This window comes from Anolis carolinensis, chromosome 2 (genome assembly GCF_035594765.1).
Source record: "Anolis carolinensis isolate JA03-04 chromosome 2, rAnoCar3.1.pri, whole genome shotgun sequence".
Classification (NCBI taxonomy): domain Eukaryota; kingdom Metazoa; phylum Chordata; class Lepidosauria; order Squamata; family Dactyloidae; genus Anolis; species Anolis carolinensis.
In genome coordinates this window covers 72,573,063-72,594,364 of record NC_085842.1, presented here as the reverse complement: position 1 = coordinate 72,594,364, position 21,302 = coordinate 72,573,063, and the positions used below count along the sequence as shown (strand labels likewise).

The window sequence follows — 21,302 nt, the reverse complement described above, 5'->3', positions numbered from 1 at the left end:
ATCTTGGATGATGTATTTTTATGATGTTTTTACTCTGCTGTTTTTAATTATTTTAACTAGATTGTTTATGTGTTATGTTTTTAATTGTGTTTTAGCTTGTAATCTTTGTTTGTGCTGGGCTTGGTCCCCATGTAAGCCACCCCAAGTCCCTTTGAGGAGATGGTGGTGGGATATAAAAATAAAGTTGTTATTATTATTATTTAATTATGACACAGCAAACAAGATAGACATGCTGGATTATAAAATAATAATAATAATAATAATATTAATAATAATAATAACTTTATTATTGACGTGGTGGGGAGGCTTAACTGCTCCAATTATGACTGAGGGCTGTGCTGGCGGTAGTGTAACTACCGGCAGGTCCAACCAAGCCAGAGAGGCCTCAGCTGAGGAGCAGAACTAAGAGCACCTAACCCATTAGCATTATGGAGAATCAAACCAAAACGAAGTCTATACTGGCTCGGTTGTCGCCCAGGATAAAAAGGACCGCAGTAGATGCTGCTGATTCTGGACATCCATCAACAAGTGGGCTACGGAAACAAAATACAAATGAACAGTCACAGAAGCGGCAGAAATATACAATGCCAGAAAACTGCACTATTATTATTATTATTATTATTATTATTATTATTATTATTATTGCCTTAGCATCTAGTACTCTTTTTTGACACATATTAGTTTCTCCTCTTTTGTATTCTTTGTCTAGCTCTGCTCCCTGATTATACTGAAAATCTATGCCCATGACGGAATTGCTCAAATCAAATGACCAAATGACTACTGAACGAGATACAAGCATAATGTTGTTGTGGGGTTGATGTCTGATCATCATTGTGAAAAGATCGATGATTTTACCTTAAAAAGGTGACTGATGTGAGTCTTACCTTTGCCAAAAGAAAGTTAATATTTCTTTATGATCAACTGCTCCATATGAGATCTAATTTTATCTGAATTTTTAGTGCTATTTGTGTTTAATTCTATTTTAATGTTTGTGTATTTGTATATTTTAAATTGCATATTAATGCTTTTATGTCAAGCTGCTTTGAGTCCCCTTTGGGGAGATAAAGCAGGGTATAAATAATAATATTAATTATTATTATTATTATTATTATTATTATTATTATTATTATTATTATTAATAATGTACCGGTGGTGATGGGTACACTGGGTGCCATGCCAAAAGATCTCAGCCGGCATTTGGAAACAATAGACATTGACAAAATTACGATCTGCCAGCTGCAAAAGGCCACCCTACTGGGATCTGCACGCATCATCCGAAAATACATCACACAGTCCTAGACACTTGGGAAGTGTTCGACTTGTGATTTTGTGATACGAAATCCAGCATATCTATCTTGTTTGCTGTGTTATAAAATAATAATAATAATAATAATAATAATAATAATAATAATAATAATAATAGTCTTATTAGTAAATAAGATAAAGAGGGATCCTTGGAAAGTTTGGTTTAAAAAAGGCATCAGTGTCTGCACGAGATAACAAAACCCACTCTTGACCTTAGTGTCATGTACAGTCCACTTCCCTAAGTGTTGAGAAATGCCAGGGTATAAGTACTGAGTTTAGACATATAAGACATCGCATTTAATATTTTGCAAAATCTTTTTTATATAATTTATTTATCTGTTCTGGACATTTATAACCCATCTTTCTATAAAACATATCCAATATAGCTTATATTCTAGGTTTAATACAACACAATCTTTAAATACAAAAACAAACGCCATAGAAACCATCTCAGAAGCACATCGTTAAAGATAAAAGCCAGAATCCCTTCTGTTATGTCATGTAACTTTATGGATATCTAACTATATAAAAAGATGGTAAGAAACTCCTTTACAGAATTGCAGAGAAGTGAAATAGGACACTAGCAAAAGTGTCCAGTATGCTTGATGTGCATTGGGGTTGATGGAATATGCATCTCTTTTCTGGATCGGTCTTGTTGTGCTTCCAAACTTAGGTCACTGAGCCTAGCCACAATTATCAAGCATTTACATTTGATGTAGTCTTTAGCTCCAGCATTTGTGTTGCATTTGTTAATCAACTATAGCACATTCAGCACAGAGTTGGTTTGTAAACCACATGGTACTTCTGAAAAAAAGACTGCAACAATTTCCTGTGGTAAAATGAAACATAATCTATAATTTACAAAGGAAACCAAAACAGATATAATAAAGGGATTCTGGTTTGTAGAGCAACCCTGATACCAAGTTCCAATCTCATTAAAAACCCTTGAACCACACAAATCCATCAAGGGCCTAATTTGGGTGTATTTTCTGGAATCCCAGAAAGACAGGCATTTGCAACTAATGTACTCAGTAATGTGTCGTCAAAGGCTTTCATGGCTGGCATCACTGGTTTGACAACTATCATGTCAGACTACACAGAGAAGCCATTAAAATCCACAAGTATGTGGACAATTTCAACAGAAAGGAGGAAACCATGGAAATGAACAAAATCTGGCTACCAGTATTATTATTTTTTAAAAAAACCCCTCTAAAATCAGATCAGTAAATAAAGAACAACACTTTAAAAACAGAGGTATTCCAGACACGAATCAATCAGGGGCAGCTAACACCTTCAAACAAAGGATTCCCCCAGACAGGAAAAAGCCAGGCCATGAAGCTGGCAAGGCCATTAATGCTAATCAAGGTGATTAATTACAACATTTACAGTGACCTCCAACAGACAAGAGTTCCTTCTCCCACCCTGGACCTTCCACAGATATATAAATCCCACTTGCTTAGTTTCCAACAGACCTCACAACCTCTGAGGATGCCTGCCATAGATGTGGGTGAAACGTCAGGAGAGAATGCTTCTGGAACAGGGTCACACAGCCTGGAAAACTCACAACTGCTCATAAATGTTTTTGTTTCTTTGATATGATAAAAAAACTTCAATATTTGGGTAATTTTCTATAGCTTAGTGAGACTAGACATCAGCCTCTACCCTTTTAAAATTGACTTGAATGTATACTTTCTGGTTAGGTCCACAAAAGCTATAATTTGCAGTTCTCTAACATCACTTTTTTGCATGTGCCACACTGAATCTACTTTGGAAACTAAGGGTGCAATATGCTGTAGAATTAATGCAATTTAAAAACACTTGAGCTGCCATGGCTCATGCTGGGAGTTATAGTTTGGTGAAGCACCAGCATTCTTTAGCAGAAAAGGTTTTTAAATTGCAATTCTTGTAAATTAGAACTCCCATAATTCCATAGCATTGAGCCATGGCAATTAAAGTGTACCAAACTGCACCCTGAGTCATCTTTCCAAAAATACTTTATGTCATGGAAGTTTATTCTTCAAAGAAAAAGAAGAAAAAGCAACTGATCCTGCCACTAAAGATGTTTAGAAAATTTTATTTCACTTTAATTTACCCCTTGCCTGCAGTATTGACTAGAGCTGCCTGCTCAAATCTGTTTTTCTTTCCAAAGATGAACTTTGAATGAATACTTCCATGGATTTTAATTCTGCTGATTTTCCAAAGAGAGTTGCACCGTAGTTGCCCCCCCCCCCCAGACATACCACTCTGCTATATATTTTTATGCCTGAACATATTCACATGTTCATTGACCAAATGTAGATGTTACAAGCTCTGTCTTAGTAGCTGCAAATAGTGTGTTCCTGTGTGCTGCCTAATCATCCCCACTACAAGCACGAGCTGCTAAATAAATGATGGATTTCATGTATGTGGTTTGCTTAATGTTTCAGGGGGAAACCGGGAACTCTGGCTTGTCTCTCCACTGACAAGCCAGAGTTTCTGGTTCATAGGTCACACTAAATAAACCTCTGTTTAGTCAGTCCCATTTGCAGAAGGAGCCAAATGGGTGTGGATGAGTGACATGTATCTTCTCAAGTCTTTAGCATTCTGGTTTAATTTGACATTCAGATAACCCACTGAATTGTTAAGAAGACACAAGAACATAATTAGCAATCATAACTCAGTCTCCGTATTTCCTCAACTGATAAAATAGAACGTGTGAAAAGAGCCCGAGACCAAAAGTTTCAGGTTCAGTTCTCAAAGTAGTGGACTCCTATATTAAGGATTATTAAAACGATATTACTGCAAAGCCAAATGTCCATTTTAGTCCCATGCTTACATACATATTTATTAGAGCATAGGTCCCACTGAATGCTGCCAATGTCACATTCAGCTAGTCAGCTTCCCCACATCAGCGTTTCTATACTGTTCTACTACAAAGGTTGCAAAGTTGCTTGTGATGCAGTTAAAAGACAAAAGCAAAACTCAGTTAAAATATGTTAGAATAACCAGAGCAAGCAAATATTAATAATGACAGCTGTTGTACTAAGATAGGGAAAATATCAGCCACAAAAGATCTGTTGAGATACAATTAGTCTTTCACATTTGTGGGTTTAACTTTTGTGGATTTTAGTAAACATGTCCTTTCTAGGAAGCTCTAGGTCTCAAGTACAATGCTATGGTTAGTTTCTAGTCTAAGTTGACCAGGGAGTCAAGACCTAGGGCCCATTCACACAGCCATACAACCAGAATATCAAGGCAGATAATCCACAAAATCTTCTTTAAACTGGATTATCAGAGTCCATACTGTCATATAATCTAGTTCAATGTGGATTTTAGACAGCTGTGTGAAATGGGCCCTAGATTAATGGTTCTCAACCTGGGGTCCCCAGATGTGTTTGGCCTTCAACTCCCAGAAATCCTAACAGCTGGCAAATTAGCATATGGGGACCCCAGGTTGAGAACCACTGCCCTAGACATGCCTAGCGAGAACATATTACTTAAGCTTTCATTGAAAGCTGACCATAGAATCATGCTAGAGAACATACGAATGCCTAGAGAGGTGTTCTCTTGGCTAAAAAAAGCATTTTTTTAAAAATGGTGTCATCCACTTTTCCAGGGGTCTTGTGCCTTTAACCCAAGCAAATGTGGAAGACTGAGTATATAATGCTTTTACAAGATCATAACATAGCAAGAGGAAAAATGGTTTTCCAAATGAACAGTGTTTTATCTAGCTGTACCCATCATCCTATGATGTTTTTCCTAGACAGACAGAATCTTAAGAATTTATTTTTTCCTTTGGGAAAAAAAGACCTTTGGCACTCTGCCTTTAGCTATGTTGGTTATGGTTAATGGGAGTTCCAGTCTAGCAATATCAGGATGACCACGGTTGTTCATTTTGACTATAAATTGGTGTTGCCAGGTTTTCAAAATAGCAATAAAGGACAATCGAAATTCATGACCTGTAGGGTTGAAAATCAAGAAGTGTTATTAGCACTTTTGTGTTCTCCTTAAACATCAAATGCAATATTGATTTAATTTAACTTTGTTGTATGTTCCTCAGTAAAATAAATACATGGTCCACATTCATAAATTCCATTACGCACATTTTTCCACCCCTATGAAGGATCCATACCCCAAAATATGGGATTGGGGGACGGGGGGGGGGGGGGAGACATCTTGTTCAGTCTATGTAAAAAGAAAAGCTTTCCAACACACAAATGCGGACATCCGTTAGAATATGGAACTTCTGCTAATCTTATAAGTGACATACTTTTTGACTCCCAAATAAGGTGCATTTCTTATAATAGGGAGCATCTGGCAACCCTAGCAGTTCACAGAAAAATAAACAGGACACATAGGAAAATTTGTTGGAAAAATTTCTACAGCTGGTGATATTGTTTTTTTGAATGAAAATGTTTAGCATTAAGCATAAATATGTGGCTTTCCATATTCTATTGAAGCAAATTAATTCCATTATCTTTTATGGCAGGATTCTGTACAAGCTGTTTCGATTGAAGGTTTGCATCTGTGGTTACAGTAGACTCATTAGCAGAATGATAGATTCAGACATCAGTTTCAAGGATTTTGCTTCTATTCAAGGAGAAAATCAAGCAGCACAGATTTTCTTTTTCAACATGTTTGGGTTTTCTTTCATAGAAACTCCCCTCCTCACCAACATATAGTTGTTGAATTTAGTGTATTTCAAACAAGGGTTGCACTTTGTCATGCATTAAAACAATAATGTTTAGCCTTGAGCTAAGAGACACTGTGAAGAATGTCACTGCCCCTGCAACCATAGGCTTGAACCACTACTAATCCAAATGTACTCCTTAAAAGAATAAGAGCTCAGGTTTTTGAGATTTCATATCTTTTAAGAAGCTTCATCTATTTGGACACATGCAGAGTAGCTGATTGCTTGCTTTGTACTCTCTGATATCTAAGAAAGAATAATAGATATGTGTACAACGAGTTATAGAAATCAGTTTGTTAACACATCTAAATTAATCCAAACCATGTTATTTGAAAAGCAGCAGGTTTTACTCTTTGTGAATCACAAGAAAGAAAGGAAAGGGGACATTAAATTCTCAATGTACATTTGCCTAAATCAGTCGGGGAGGTATGAGTGGCAACGTACTCTCAGGAGAACCAAATTCTTGGTGCATGAGTGCTTTGAAGATTAAAGCATAAACACATTAACAGAAGTCCAGCTTTATCTTCGGTGATCAGTCTCATGCTGTCCAAAAAAGTGTTGAAAGTAATGAAAACAGCTGCAATCAAAACATGCTGGAGATTGATGTGGAGAAAGCAAACATATAGTGCAATCAACATGTTACTGTACATTGCCGTAGGACTTTACTGTTTATCATGGAACGGGGGCTGTCTAGACAACTTTGACTGATAATTTATTCAGCACAATAAATATGAGATGAACACTTAAAGAAAGATTAATTAGCAGGCCACAATTCCTTTGGAGGTCAGCATCACTCAAATGTTATATGTGATTTTAGAATAGCATTTGAAACCACTTGGAAATTCATGGAAGACTAACAAAGAGTGACTTATAGTGGAAGACGTACGGACATCAGGGCTTGATCTAAAGTGCTCTGTCACCATCAGTTTTCTTCTCAGTGATTCGTACCCAATGTGAAGTTCAGCAGACATCAATAGATATTTTTACATGTTTGTTTTTAAGGGGCCGGATCCAAAAGGGTGCTTCTAATGTAAGATATGACTGTTATGGTGTGAATGTGTGAGACCCTCCTCTCTGCAATCTTCTGTGCATTTATTTGAATCAATTATTTATTGCGTATCTGCCTAGTTTGAGTGTTAGAGAGTGACTGGAGACTAGGGTTCAATTCCTCACTCAGCTGTGGAAACCCCACTGGGGTCAAATGCAAATAAGCCCCAGAAAACTCCCTAATATTTTTGCTTTAGTGTTGCCATGGGTTTGTAACAGTTTGAAGGCACACAACAACAACAGGTTGGTCTTCACCTGCTGTTGTAGATCAGCCATCATGGCCTGTATTCCATCAAGAGATGGAGTTGGAGATGAGGCTGAGGATTTTGCAGACACTTCTGCTTCAAGCCGAGGCCCCATGACCTTGCAAATGTCTGATATGGTGATTTCAGAAGAACCACTAATTGGCAGACATTCTAAAGTCTCTTCATCATTACTCACACCAGATGGTGTTGACCTGGGTAAAGATGAGATGTTTAATTGGAAGGAATTTGTTACTAGAGATAGAAGCAAGAAAGAGGGAGTGAGAAGGTCACAAGTCGGATGGCTAACTTTCCCAAGGGAAGTTTTTGGGGGTCCGGTACTCCTTAATCTTACAGGTTTGGGATTCCTTAAAAGTGCCCCTCACTGTATTCTTGTTGAGGTGTCAACTCTGCCTTTCCTCGGAAGAGGTTCCAGTTTCCAGCTCCTTGCCTTGTCTTCTGAATCCGTGCCAAGTTTCCAGTTCCAGGAGAGCTGTGCCGAGCCGCGACTCCCGAGTAGACCTTGCCTTCTTACTGTGACTTCCTTGTTCCTGAATCGAGATTGACTTCGCTTTGTTTATCTTGCTTCTTTGACTTTGCTACAGGACTTTTCAAGCGGATTTGCAGTGCTTTGTTTCCGCTATTGCTTCATGGACAAACTTTGATTTCTAAAGGAAGCCATTGAGCTTCACTTGTGGATTACAAATTGGACATTGATAAACTCTTTCTGAAATGCAATAGACTATATATTATGGACTATTTCCTACTCTGACTTTCCACCTTAAATGTGCATAGATATATATAAATTCTGCTTCAATAAATGGCTTGTGTGTTATATTGGCGCCGGTCTGGTTTTCGGGTACTCGCGCTGCCTTGGGGTGCAACACCTGCCCTCATGTATCCTGAAAACTTGGTCTAGAAGACTGGAAAGCTTTCTAGGGAAGAGTTTTGGTTTGGGGGAGGAGAAGCACAGTGTTGGGTTTAGGCCAAGATGTTTTAACACCACCCGTGTTTAATTTTCTCCTGTGGCTCTTGTTTTAGTATTTCTGGTTTTTTTTCCTGTTTAGTTAGTAACATGCCATGGTTTTAATCTGTTGGATGTTTAGGTTTCAGTGTTCTATTATTTTAATTTTATAAACCACTCAGAGAAATACATTGAATGGCTATGCCAAAAATAAATATATGAATAAGTCATCAAACAGAAAGATGCAGGGACCTAGTCTCACTTTAAAGAAAGAAGAAAGAGAAGAAATCCAGTTGATGCATCCACAGTAGGGGGGAAACAGAAATTACATTATCTAATTACTTTTTCGCTCGTTAGTTCAGAGATAGTCACTTTATTTTTGATGTGTGACCAACTCCTTGATCATTACTTGGGGTGAATTAAGTTTGTCAAGATGCACTAATGTTTTTTTAAAAAAATAAAATAAAATTGGAAACTAGTTTAGCCTTTTTGGAGCCCAGATCTAAAATATGGACCCTGTTATGGTCCTAATGGCAATACTGTGATAATGGTTCGATCCTCCTTATCAGCCCACCTACCTGTCCATTGGCAACAGCACTTCTGGGGCAAGGAGTTCGTGAATATGCAGAGTTCAAAAGGACATGGCTGCCCCAGAGAAACGATTTATGGGAAGGTCTCTGCCACCTGGTACCCTGTCATCCCAACATTCAAGGTACCAGGGATAGAAAAAAGGCATTTAGTTTGCAACCTGAAACACATAAGACAATGGAGTGGTATGAATAATTTTTCCCTGATGATTTGGGTGACTATTTCAAGCTGAACAAGATTCTGCTCTGAATCAAGTGAATATGGTCTTTTGTGGCATCACTGATGGTGGCCATGTCCAAAAGTGCTTCAGTAACAAAGAAGCATGTCTGCATACCCAAGCTTCTCACTTCAAACACAGATCCACATAATCACTTGGAGCACATTTTTGAAAGGATTCTGGGTAGATACAGGATTGCTGATGTTATTACTGTCATGTAATTTCTGACTTATGGCAATCCTATTACAGGGTTTTGTTGGCATGATTGATTCTGAAGCTGAGAAAGTGTGACTTGTGGAAGATCACCCACTAGGCTTCTATAACTGGGGATGCAAACTGTGGTCTCATAGAACCCAATATTCAAACCTTTACCCCATGTTGAAACAGTGATATCAATGAAACTCACCTCCTCCTCTTAGGACTTCATCGCACAGAGAATTTTCCCCATCCTAGGGCACTTCATCTCCATTTCAAGGACAAAGAGGCACAGAGTCTATCAGATGACATTTGGCTACTTCTTGCCGTCATCTGTTACTCTTCGTCCTTGAAATGGAAATGAAGTGTGCTGAAAAGAGGGAGTTCAGACCCTGGTAAGCGCCTAACCCTAATCGTTTCTCTGGGGTGCTATTGCCAAAAAACACATGTGATGGAATCTGACAGATTTGCTTTTTCAAATCATTTCAGTCATGTGGAGGAATGGGCATTCCTCACCATTTTACAGTCACTGCTTTTTCTCCTTAATAGTAATCTAGGCTTGAAATTGTGTTCTTCTTAGCTTTTTAACTGTGAGGACTCATGGGCCTTGTAGTCCTGCTCCTAGTACTATTGTGGCAGACGAAGAGGAAAACATGGGGTTTTCGCCGGTTCAGCAAGAGCCGGAGTCCCTTCACCTGCAGGATGCTGATGTTTGCCCTCAAGAATTCAGCCAAACAGGCCTTGGGCAGAACTCCCCTCCGTTTCCCAGAAAAGAATCTTATTCTAGAGAAAGGGGAGTCAGAGAAGCCCAACGGAGGAGTTTACGCATCGCTGCCAAAAATCAAGCTGATTAGGCCTGCTTCCCTTGGGAAATTCTAAGGAGTCACACATCTGGACAGAGTTGGGTTTCGCTTCTCGTTCTCTAGGGAAAGAGTTCTGTTGGCGGGAAAACGAGACCCAATATAGGTGTTTGGCGAGAGGGATTCTTTGCGGAGTCAATTGATCAGCTTCAGGAGTGAGACCGTGTGTGGACTTCGTAATCCCAGTTCCTTGCTTCCCGGATCAAGCTTCAAGCCTTGCCCTGCCTCGCGGTTTTACCACGAACCCTGCTTCATGCTTCATGTTTTGCCTTGTCTCGGCAGTCACGGATCTAGTCAAGAATCAAGTTTATTTCCAGCCTTGTTGTCAAGCTTCATTGGACTCTAAGACTCTGCTATTTCCCCACACTATTGCTTGGCAAAGTGTGTGTTTCGGTCAAGTGGATTAAAACTTTGAACTCTAATATCATTTATTGGACAATACATTTTTGGACTATATTTGACCTCATTTGAAAGGTCTGCTTCTGAACTATATTCTTCACTTGTTTTTATTGATTTTATATATTTCTTTAATAAAGATATTAGATAGAGACTGGCCTCTGTGTACGGTTATTGGTGCTCTGCTGCCAGGGTTCTGACATTAACATATCACTGGTGTAATGGAGGGAAGGAAAGCCTAGCAGGAGGAGATGGCAAAGTGGTTTATAATTACAGTGGTCTAATGAAGGGGAGCACAGGCCTGCAAAAGGGGATTGTTGCAAAATGGTTATAATTACTAGGCATGAGTGATCCATTAAAAAAAAATGGTTCTAAACTCGCTTCTAAAGTAGGGGGCACTGGTGCTTCATTTCTGAAACTACTTCTGAAATTTGGCCCCAAAAAGTTTTGAAACTTACGAATATTCAGAATATTCTAAATTAATTCATTAATGGCGGACGTGCATGCGCAGTGGCCAAAAACAGCACCGGGGGAATTTACAGGACTCTCTCGCCATCATTTTTTGAGCTACCCTCTTCAAACGTGGTACATTGCTAGAACACATTTAACGCTAGCTCACCAAAATTCAGAACGTTTCCCTTATCCTATGATTTTTGGCGAATTTTCGTAGCTTTTATAATAAACCATTTTTTTATAATTGCAGAAATCTGTTCCTGGTTTGAAAGTCTTATTTCCTGTTTCATTGGGTTGTCTTTACTTTGAAAGTCATTGTTATGCTTGAGAAACTTTGTTTTTGTGGCTGAAACTTTGTTAAATTGGTGGACAGTGTCCCAGGAAACCATAATGTGCTATTATAGCACCATGTCCCTTGTACAAAGACATAGTTCAGGCAGTGTCATAAATTTTTGCCATGTTTCTATGACAGAACCAATTAGGAAATGACATTTATCACACAGGAACAGAAATCATAGTACACCATCAAATCACTCCTGACATATGGCCAGCTGCCTCTGAATAAGGAAATCTGTTTCTGGTTTGAAACTGTTTCATTGGGTTTTCTGGGGCTGAGAGTGTGTGACTTGCCCAAGCTCACCCAGTGGGTTTCCATGGCTGAGTGGGGAATGAAGCCACAATCGTAGTCAACTCTCAAACCACTAAACCACACCATGCTGTCCCAACAAGGGGCCGCTGTTTCTTCCTATGAGGCTTAAAACCTCAGTCTTTTGTTTTTTATGAATGCTCCCATGAGAAAATGTATGGGTGAACTACAATTCCCAAAAGTCTTGGGTCAACCCTCCCAAAACTCCCCCAGGATCCACAACTGGCCATATTGGGTCTGTGTGACAAGCTTGGTCCAGATCCATCACTTTTCTCCTTATCCCAGATTATATGGCAGTGAGGACTCATATAATCCAGTTTAAATCAGATAATCTGGGATCAGATCCTGGGATATAGTTTTAAAGAACCCCATAGCAAGAGCAACCAACCACTCCAGGATGCCTTTGGAAACGAACGAGTGAGCGAGGCTTCCATTCGCTTGCAACACTTTGGCAAACTGGTTTAAAGAGCCCCATAGCAAGAGCAAGCAACCACTCCAGGACGCCCTTTGCAAACGCTTACAATCCGGTTTAAGAGCCCCACCGAAAAACATACGAAGCCATTCGAAAAATTGGCTGTCACGGTTCGAGATCATGAGATAACCCGCTTCGAAACACGGTTCAAAAGTGACAAAACAAACGAATTAGATACGACATTTGAAGAATTCAACTTTTTTGTCCTACCCTGATAATTACACTGATTCCACCCTCCCTGTCTTCCTCCCTCATTCCCTTTCTTCCTACCTTACCCCCTTTCTTTCTTCTTTCTTTCTTTCTTTCTTTCTTTCTTTCTTTCTTTCTTTCTTTCTTTCTTTCTTTCTTTCTTTCTCTCCCTTCCTCTCTCCCCTCCCCTTTCCTCTTTCTCCCTCCTTGTCTCCCTCCCCCGTTCCTTTTTTTCTTTCCTTTCCCTCCCTCCCTCCATCCCTCTCTTGTCCCTTCCACACACGGTTTCCCTGATTTTTTTTAAAGTAATACAGAGAGGGAGGAGAAAAAGATTCTCTGTGTGATGGTTTGAACACAGGCAACAACTGAGGGGAAACTGAAGAGGGAAATACATGTGATGGGAATACAGAACTTGAAACAGGATGATTGGGGATCAAAAAGTACAATTCCCTTTACTAGAAAGATGGTCCCCCACACTTCTCAAGATCCATGTGATAAGGTCCTTATTCTAACAGAAGCCCCTGCTGGATTTTAATGTCCTTCAGAGGAAGGACACTAGTTGCACACTTCAGAATATGAAGTGCCCAAAAAGAAAAGGATTTTCAACAGGTTCCTCTGTTGACAAGTCCACTTATTGCATCTCTCCTGTTTGCTTTCTACCAATATGCTCCCTTATATCTGGTCCGGTCCAGTATATATGCAAATTGTATACCTTAATTTTTAATGATCCATTAAAATTAGGTAAATTCCCATTATATTCAATTTACTTATTATTTTGATTAATTGAAAATCAAATTGCAATTTGTTTTGGTGGCTTCTATGTCTAGTTATTATTCCTTGCCCATCGTTACTGCTTTGCTATTATTATGTTCCACACATCTGACAGACTAAGTTACAGAGTACATTTGCATTGCAGCATTGTTTATACTATAATTAATAAGGATTGAGAACGTTCAGTTGGCTGCCTGTTGCTATTTTACTACAGAGCTTTATGTGTGTGCTGTGCATTTTAATACTGCATGTATGTTTTATATGTAATTATGAAAACTGGAAATATGCTGAACTAGATCATTTGTTTCCCTGTTTCAGCTATGCAAAGATGAATAATGAACTTAGAAGCCCCAAGTAAGTGAATAACTTCCCAGGCTGTATGCTGATTTCTTTCAGCATATGATGTGCAAATATATCCAAAGACTTTTAATGAGCTTCTAATCCATCATGGTGTTATTACAGAATAATGAGAATTTATTTTTATATTTTTATATTAATATTCATCCAAATTTGCTATTGAGGTTGTTGTTGGAATCCAGAAGAAGTGTGTTTTGAACAGATTAAACAACCAGAACAAGACTGGGAGTGTCCTAAAGCAGTCTTTCCTTCCTTGTCCAATGATTTGTCAAATGCAAGGCTTTGAATTTCCAGGGAATCAAGGATGATGGTGAATTATGCTAAGCTTTACTATGGGTCACTGACTGAGCACTGACTGCTTCCTGCATTATTTACACCTAGAAATTCAACAACGGATTAGTGCAGTCAGAGTTCACTGCACAACCTCCAACAATTAGCACCTGTGTGTACATGTGATAGTTCAGTGTGTTTCAAAACTATGGATGAAATTTCATGATAACAACATGTTACAATTGTTCAAGAAATTGTGAATGGTTTAATGCGTTATTAAGTTATCCAGCTTAATTAACAATTTTGAGCCAGAAACAAATCTTAAAAATAACTCCACAAATGGAAAATATCTATTTAGGCCTTATCTTGTGGGGTTACCATTTTGTGAATGACTGAGGCTAGGGGCCATTTGTGTGCTGGGAGAGTCATCTAAGAATAATCATTTGAAACTCTATGCCTCATCAAAGGTTTCTTTCATGGGTAGTTCATGATTACAGAAATATAGCGATTTCAAAGCAGGTCTATCTTTTTGAAGCATTCTGTATTTCATTAAATGCATAGCAGTAACATATTGCAGTGCTGAAACAAATGATGCTAGTTGTCTGCAGGAGATTCATTGTATTTCATGGGAGAACTGGCATTTAATTATTCATCTTTGATTAGTCCAAAGTCTATAAGGTAAAGGTTTCCCCTTGACATTAAGTCTAGTTATACCCGACTCTGGGGGTTGGTGCTCAATTTCCATTTCTAAGCCAAAGAGCCAGTGTTGTCTGTAGATGCCTCCAAGGTCATGTGACCGGCATGATTGTATGGAGTGCTGTTACCTTCCCCCAGAGTGGTACCTATTGATCTACTCACATTTGCATGTTTTCAAACTGCTAGGTTGGCAGAAGCTGGGGCTAACAGTGGGAGCTCACCCTGCTCCCTGGATTCTTACCACTGACCTTTCAGACAGCAAGTTCAGTAGCTCAGTGGTTTAACCCGTTGCACCACAGGGGGCTCAAGGGCTATAGAGATGCTTAAAGCTCTTTTTTCTTTTTCTTTTTTTCTTTATGCTACAACATTCTTATCAACACATTCATAAGAATATTTAAAAGCCCTGTTGGATCAGCGCAGTGTCATATTTCCAAAAGCAGCCAGTCTGGTGCATGTGGGAAGCCCATTAACAAAACATGGAGGGCAACAGGGACAACTGGCCTTTTTCAGAATCAGACTTCTACTGATCCTGGAGGCAATATTACAGCCACCATGGCTACTAGCTCATACTCTATGGATTTCTTATGGCCTTTTCATACCATTCCAGATGGTGACCATCGCTATATCCTGCTATAATTATTTTTTAAATGCCATATAAAAACACCTGGCATCCTGGATACTAAACTTGGCCCTCACGGTGGCCAGATAGTGACTACCCCAACCTCCTTGGAGGGGGAGGAAGTTCTGACTGATCTGCCATATGAAACACAGTTTGGCATTGCTAGACAGCCATCCTAGGTCTCTCTCCCTCCCCCACACTCCCATTGAATGGTTGTCCCCAACTATGACACCCCACATGCCCTGCTCTTTGATGTTCAGGCTGATCTTAGTGGGCACCCCCTTCCCCGGCATAGGCACTCAAGGTGATGTCACTAGAGTACCAAAGAGCAGGACAGGTGGGGGGTGAATCTGGGGACAGCCATGACACAAGGATGAGGGATGATAAGACTGCCATGCTTGGACCACCTTATCCTTGGAAATTGGAAGTAGTAAAGATAGCTGCAACTGGTTCCAGTTAGGTCTTGATAGTGCTAAAGTCGAGTGAAAGCCCAAATCCTGAGTCAGGATTTAGCCAGATCTACTCCATGCTGTGTGCGGAGTTGATCCAAGTGCACACTGACCCAAGTGGTCAGTATAGATGAACCCTTAGTTGAAAACTTACTATGGTTGGAAGACCCTGGATTCCAATACTGTAGTTCAAAATTGTTTGTAGGTTCAACATTGTTCACAGTGTATAACTTCAGTAGTCATGTTCTCAGCCAGTTATTTTTAAAAAGTTAAGTCGTAATGGGTGCATCTACATGGCAGAATAAATGCAATACCATTTAAACGGTCATGGCCCAATTCTATGCAATTATGGGAGCTGTAGTTTGGTGAGACACTCTTTGGCAGAGAATGCTAAGATCTTGTAAAACTATAACTCTCATGAGTCCATAGCATTGAATCATAGTAGTTAAAGTAGTGTCAAACTGCTTTAACTCTACTGTGTTGGTGCAACCAATGTAATTACCCAATGTAATTATAGTTTCTCTTTTTGTTTGAATAAGTTTGTTTATTTCTAGTTATTTCTGTGTTGCATTAGTAAATAGGTAAACTGCTAAAAAGGTCTAGAACCCAGATGTCATATTTTTATTTTTATGTATATTTCTCAACTCCACTTTTGTGGTACTTCCAAACCTAAGATGGATTACTTGTATCTCAAGTGGTTTCACTGATATCAATAGGAACAATTCAGGGTAAAGAATCTATCCAAAAGGCACTAATGATAACAGTATGTGCACATGGATTCAAGGAGCCTTTTAAAATGCAAACTTGGTTTTCTCTGAATGAAAAATATGTGTTTAATTATACTGGTACAAGAGAGAGGAAAAGGAAGGGTCTCCTGAGAATAACATAGGTGTATGATCTTTCCAAAGGCATATTCCCTCAATCAGCCCTGGTAAAACAACGGGCTATTCATAGATTTTGCAGTAACATTCAAATATATCACCAGGTTAAGCACTGAAAGAGAATATGTGATTTATTCAAGAATCAGCTTTAAAAATAACATTTCTAGTGGCTGAAGAATACTGTTGGTTTTCCATGATTTTAGAAGCTCCCAGAAGAAAATGATGTAAGCATTCTGATCTGAAAGCATGAGAGACAAGGATCCAGATATGAAATTGGAATGTGAATTCTTAGGGGAGGAAACAAGAAGCTGAATGTCTTATTTGAAAGACAAAAATCACAGTATTTGTTTTTCTGTTCTAAGTTCACACTTAAGCCTGATATTCAGAAAAACGGAAATACCTGTTTATTTAGTCCATCCAAGAAATTTAGAAAAATGTTATCTAGAAAATTAACTAAATTCAAAACCTGCCTCAAAACTGATCTTAAAATATATTTGCATTGCATATTCTTTCTGGCTTCCTATTCAGACTCCCTTTTTGTATTCTATTACCAGTTTGGATCATAACATTAAACTGGACATACGTTTAAGTCACACAATGAGATTTAACGTAAATTGTAAATCATGTGGAAGAAATCTTCTTTCGTTGCTGCTTCTGAAAAAAAGAATCTTTAAAAACTCAGCACAAAGAGAATTTGCAGTTTGGAACTTATGGAAATAATTTGCGTGTGGGTTTTGGTGAAGTGCGTTAAAGCACTGAGCTGGAGACCGAAAGGTCCCAGGTTCAAACCCTGGGAGCAGCGTGAGCGGCCGCTGTTAGCTCCAGCCAACCTAGCAGTTCAAAAACATGCCAATGTGTGTAGATCAATAGGTACCGCTCCGGCAGGAAGGTACCGGCGCTCCATCTGGACAGAGTCACACATCTGGACAGAGTTGGGTTTCGCTTCTCGTTCTCTAGGGAAAGAGTTCTGTTGGCGGGAAAACGAGACCCAATATAGGTGTTTGGCGAGAGGGATTCTTTGCGGAGTCAATTGATCAGCTTCAGGAGTGAGACCGTGTGTGGACTTCGTAATCCCAGTTCCTTGCTTCCCGGATCAAGCTTCAAGCCTTGCCCTGCCTCGCGGTTTTACCACGAACCCTGCTTCATGCTTCATGTTTTGCCTTGTCTCGGCAGTCACGGATCTAGTCAAGAATCAAGTTTATTTCCAGCCTTGTTGTCAAGCTTCATTGGACTCTAAGACTCTGCTATTTCCCCACACTATTGCTTGGCAAAGTGTGTGTTTCGGTCAAGTGGATTAAAACTTTGAACTCTAATATCATTTATTGGACAATACATTTTTGGACTATATTTGACCTCATTTGAAAGGTCTGCTTCTGAACTATATTCTTCACTTGTTTTTATTGATTTTATATATTTCTTTAATAAAGATATTAGATAGAGACTGGCCTCTGTGTACGGTTATTGGTGCTCTGCTGCCAGGGTTCTGACATTAACATATCACTGGTGTAATGGAGGGAAGGAAAGCCTAGCAGGAGGAGATGGCAAAGTGGTTTATAATTACAGTGGTCTAATGAAGGGGAGCACAGGCCTGCAAAAGGGGATTGTTGCAAAATGGTTATAATTACTAGGCATGAGTGATCCATTAAAAAAAAATGGTTCTAAACTCGCTTCTAAAGTAGGGGGCACTGGTGCTTCATTTCTGAAACTACTTCTGAAATTTGGCCCCAAAAAGTTTTGAAACTTACGAATATTCAGAATATTCTAAATTAATTCATTAATGGCGGACGTGCATGCGCAGTGGCCAAAAACAGCACCGGGGGAATTTACAGGACTCTCTCGCCATCATTTTTTGAGCTACCCTCTTCAAACGTGGTACATTGCTAGAACACATTTAACGCTAGCTCACCAAAATTCAGAACGTTTCCCTTATCCTATGATTTTTGGCGAATTTTCGTAGCTTTTATAATAAACCATTTTTTTATAATTGCAGAAATCTGTTCCTGGTTTGAAAGTCTTATTTCCTGTTTCATTGGGTTGTCTTTACTTTGAAAGTCATTGTTATGCTTGAGAAACTTTGTTTTTGTGGCTGAAACTTTGTTAAATTGGTGGACAGTGTCCCAGGAAACCATAATGTGCTATTATAGCACCATGTCCCTTGTACAAAGACATAGTTCAGGCAGTGTCATAAATTTTTGCCATGTTTCTATGACAGAACCAATTAGGAAATGACATTTATCACACAGGAACAGAAATCATAGTACACCATCAAATCACTCCTGACATATGGCCAGCTGCCTCTGAATAAGGAAATCTGTTTCTGGTTTGAAACTGTTTCATTGGGTTTTCTGGGGCTGAGAGTGTGTGACTTGCCCAAGCTCACCCAGTGGGTTTCCATGGCTGAGTGGGGAATGAAGCCACAATCGTAGTCAACTCTCAAACCACTAAACCACACCATGCTGTCCCAACAAGGGGCCGCTGTTTCTTCCTATGAGGCTTAAAACCTCAGTCTTTTGTTTTTTATGAATGCTCCCATGAGAAAATGTATGGGTGAACTACAATTCCCAAAAGTCTTGGGTCAACCCTCCCAAAACTCCCCCAGGATCCACAACTGGCCATATTGGGTCTGTGTGACAAGCTTGGTCCAGATCCATCACTTTTCTCCTTATCCCAGATTATATGGCAGTGAGGACTCATATAATCCAGTTTAAATCAGATAATCTGGGATCAGATCCTGGGATATAGTTTTAAAGAACCCCATAGCAAGAGCAACCAACCACTCCAGGATGCCTTTGGAAACGAACGAGTGAGCGAGGCTTCCATTCGCTTGCAACACTTTGGCAAACTGGTTTAAAGAGCCCCATAGCAAGAGCAAGCAACCACTCCAGGACGCCCTTTGCAAACGCTTACAATCCGGTTTAAGAGCCCCACCGAAAAACATACGAAGCCATTCGAAAAATTGGCTGTCACGGTTCGAGATCATGAGATAACCCGCTTCGAAACACGGTTCAAAAGTGACAAAACAAACGAATTAGATACGACATTTGAAGAATTCAACTTTTTTGTCCTACCCTGATAATTACACTGATTCCACCCTCCCTGTCTTCCTCCCTCATTCCCTTTCTTCCTACCTTACCCCCTTTCTTTCTTCTTTCTTTCTTTCTTTCTTTCTTTCTTTCTTTCTTTCTTTCTTTCTTTCTTTCTTTCTTTCTTTCTCTCCCTTCCTCTCTCCCCTCCCCTTTCCTCTTTCTCCCTCCTTGTCTCCCTCCCCCGTTCCTTTTTTTCTTTCCTTTCCCTCCCTCCCTCCATCCCTCTCTTGTCCCTTCCACACACGGTTTCCCTGATTTTTTTTAAAGTAATACAGAGAGGGAGGAGAAAAAGATTCTCTGTGTGATGGTTTGAACACAGGCAACAACTGAGGGGAAACTGAAGAGGGAAATACATGTGATGGGAATACAGAACTTGAAACAGGATGATTGGGGATCAAAAAGTACAATTCCCTTTACTAGAAAGATGGTCCCCCACACTTCTCAAGATCCATGTGATAAGGTCCTTATTCTAACAGAAGCCCCTGCTGGATTTTAATGTCCTTCAGAGGAAGGACACTAGTTGCACACTTCAGAATATGAAGTGCCCAAAAAGAAAAGGATTTTCAACAGGTTCCTCTGTTGACAAGTCCACTTATTGCATCTCTCCTGTTTGCTTTCTACCAATATGCTCCCTTATATCTGGTCCGGTCCAGTATATATGCAAATTGTATACCTTAATTTTTAATGATCCATTAAAATTAGGTAAATTCCCATTATATTCAATTTACTTATTATTTTGATTAATTGAAAATCAAATTGCAATTTGTTTTGGTGGCTTCTATGTCTAGTTATTATTCCTTGCCCATCGTTACTGCTTTGCTATTATTATGTTCCACACATCTGACAGACTAAGTTACAGAGTACATTTGCATTGCAGCATTGTTTATACTATAATTAATAAGGATTGAGAACGTTCAGTTGGCTGCCTGTTGCTATTTTACTACAGAGCTTTATGTGTGTGCTGTGCATTTTAATACTGCATGTATGTTTTATATGTAATTATGAAAACTGGAAATATGCTGAACTAGATCATTTGTTTCCCTGTTTCAGCTATGCAAAGATGAATAATGAACTTAGAAGCCCCAAGTAAGTGAATAACTTCCCAGGCTGTATGCTGATTTCTTTCAGCATATGATGTGCAAATATATCCAAAGACTTTTAATGAGCTTCTAATCCATCATGGTGTTATTACAGAATAATGAGAATTTATTTTTATATTTTTATATTAATATTCATCCAAATTTGCTATTGAGGTTGTTGTTGGAATCCAGAAGAAGTGTGTTTTGAACAGATTAAACAACCAGAACAAGACTGGGAGTGTCCTAAAGCAGTCTTTCCTTCCTTGTCCAATGATTTGTCAAATGCAAGGCTTTGAATTTCCAGGGAATCAAGGATGATGGTGAATTATGCTAAGCTTTACTATGGGTCACTGACTGAGCACTGACTGCTTCCTGCATTATTTACACCTAGAAATTCAACAACGGATTAGTGCAGTCAGAGTTCACTGCACAACCTCCAACAATTAGCACCTGTGTGTACATGTGATAGTTCAGTGTGTTTCAAAACTATGGATGAAATTTCATGATAACAACATGTTACAATTGTTCAAGAAATTGTGAATGGTTTAATGCGTTATTAAGTTATCCAGCTTAATTAACAATTTTGAGCCAGAAACAAATCTTAAAAATAACTCCACAAATGGAAAATATCTATTTAGGCCTTATCTTGTGGGGTTACCATTTTGTGAATGACTGAGGCTAGGGGCCATTTGTGTGCTGGGAGAGTCATCTAAGAATAATCATTTGAAACTCTATGCCTCATCAAAGGTTTCTTTCATGGGTAGTTCATGATTACAGAAATATAGCGATTTCAAAGCAGGTCTATCTTTTTGAAGCATTCTGTATTTCATTAAATGCATAGCAGTAACATA

The 21,302-nt window shown here is 39.1% G+C and overlaps 1 protein-coding gene across 5 annotated transcripts in view; it reads left to right on the top strand.

Annotated features, from left to right (window-relative positions):
- fbln2 (fibulin 2) overlaps positions 1 to 21,302 on the top strand; it is a 222,830-nt gene that overhangs the window by 42,844 nt on the left and 158,684 nt on the right. For 2 of the 5 annotated variants that reach the window (XM_062969964.1, XM_008115563.3), the window contains exon 2: positions 13,333 to 13,368. The exons of 2 other annotated variants lie outside the window; for them this stretch is intronic. In XM_062969964.1, the coding sequence (XP_062826034.1) occupies positions 13,350 to 13,368 (19 nt within the window). In that variant the 5' untranslated portion in view covers positions 13,333 to 13,349. Of the gene's footprint in view, positions 1 to 13,332; positions 13,369 to 20,417; positions 20,459 to 21,302 lie in introns of those variants that run through there. One more of the 5 variants, XM_062969965.1, reaches the window with a different exon arrangement.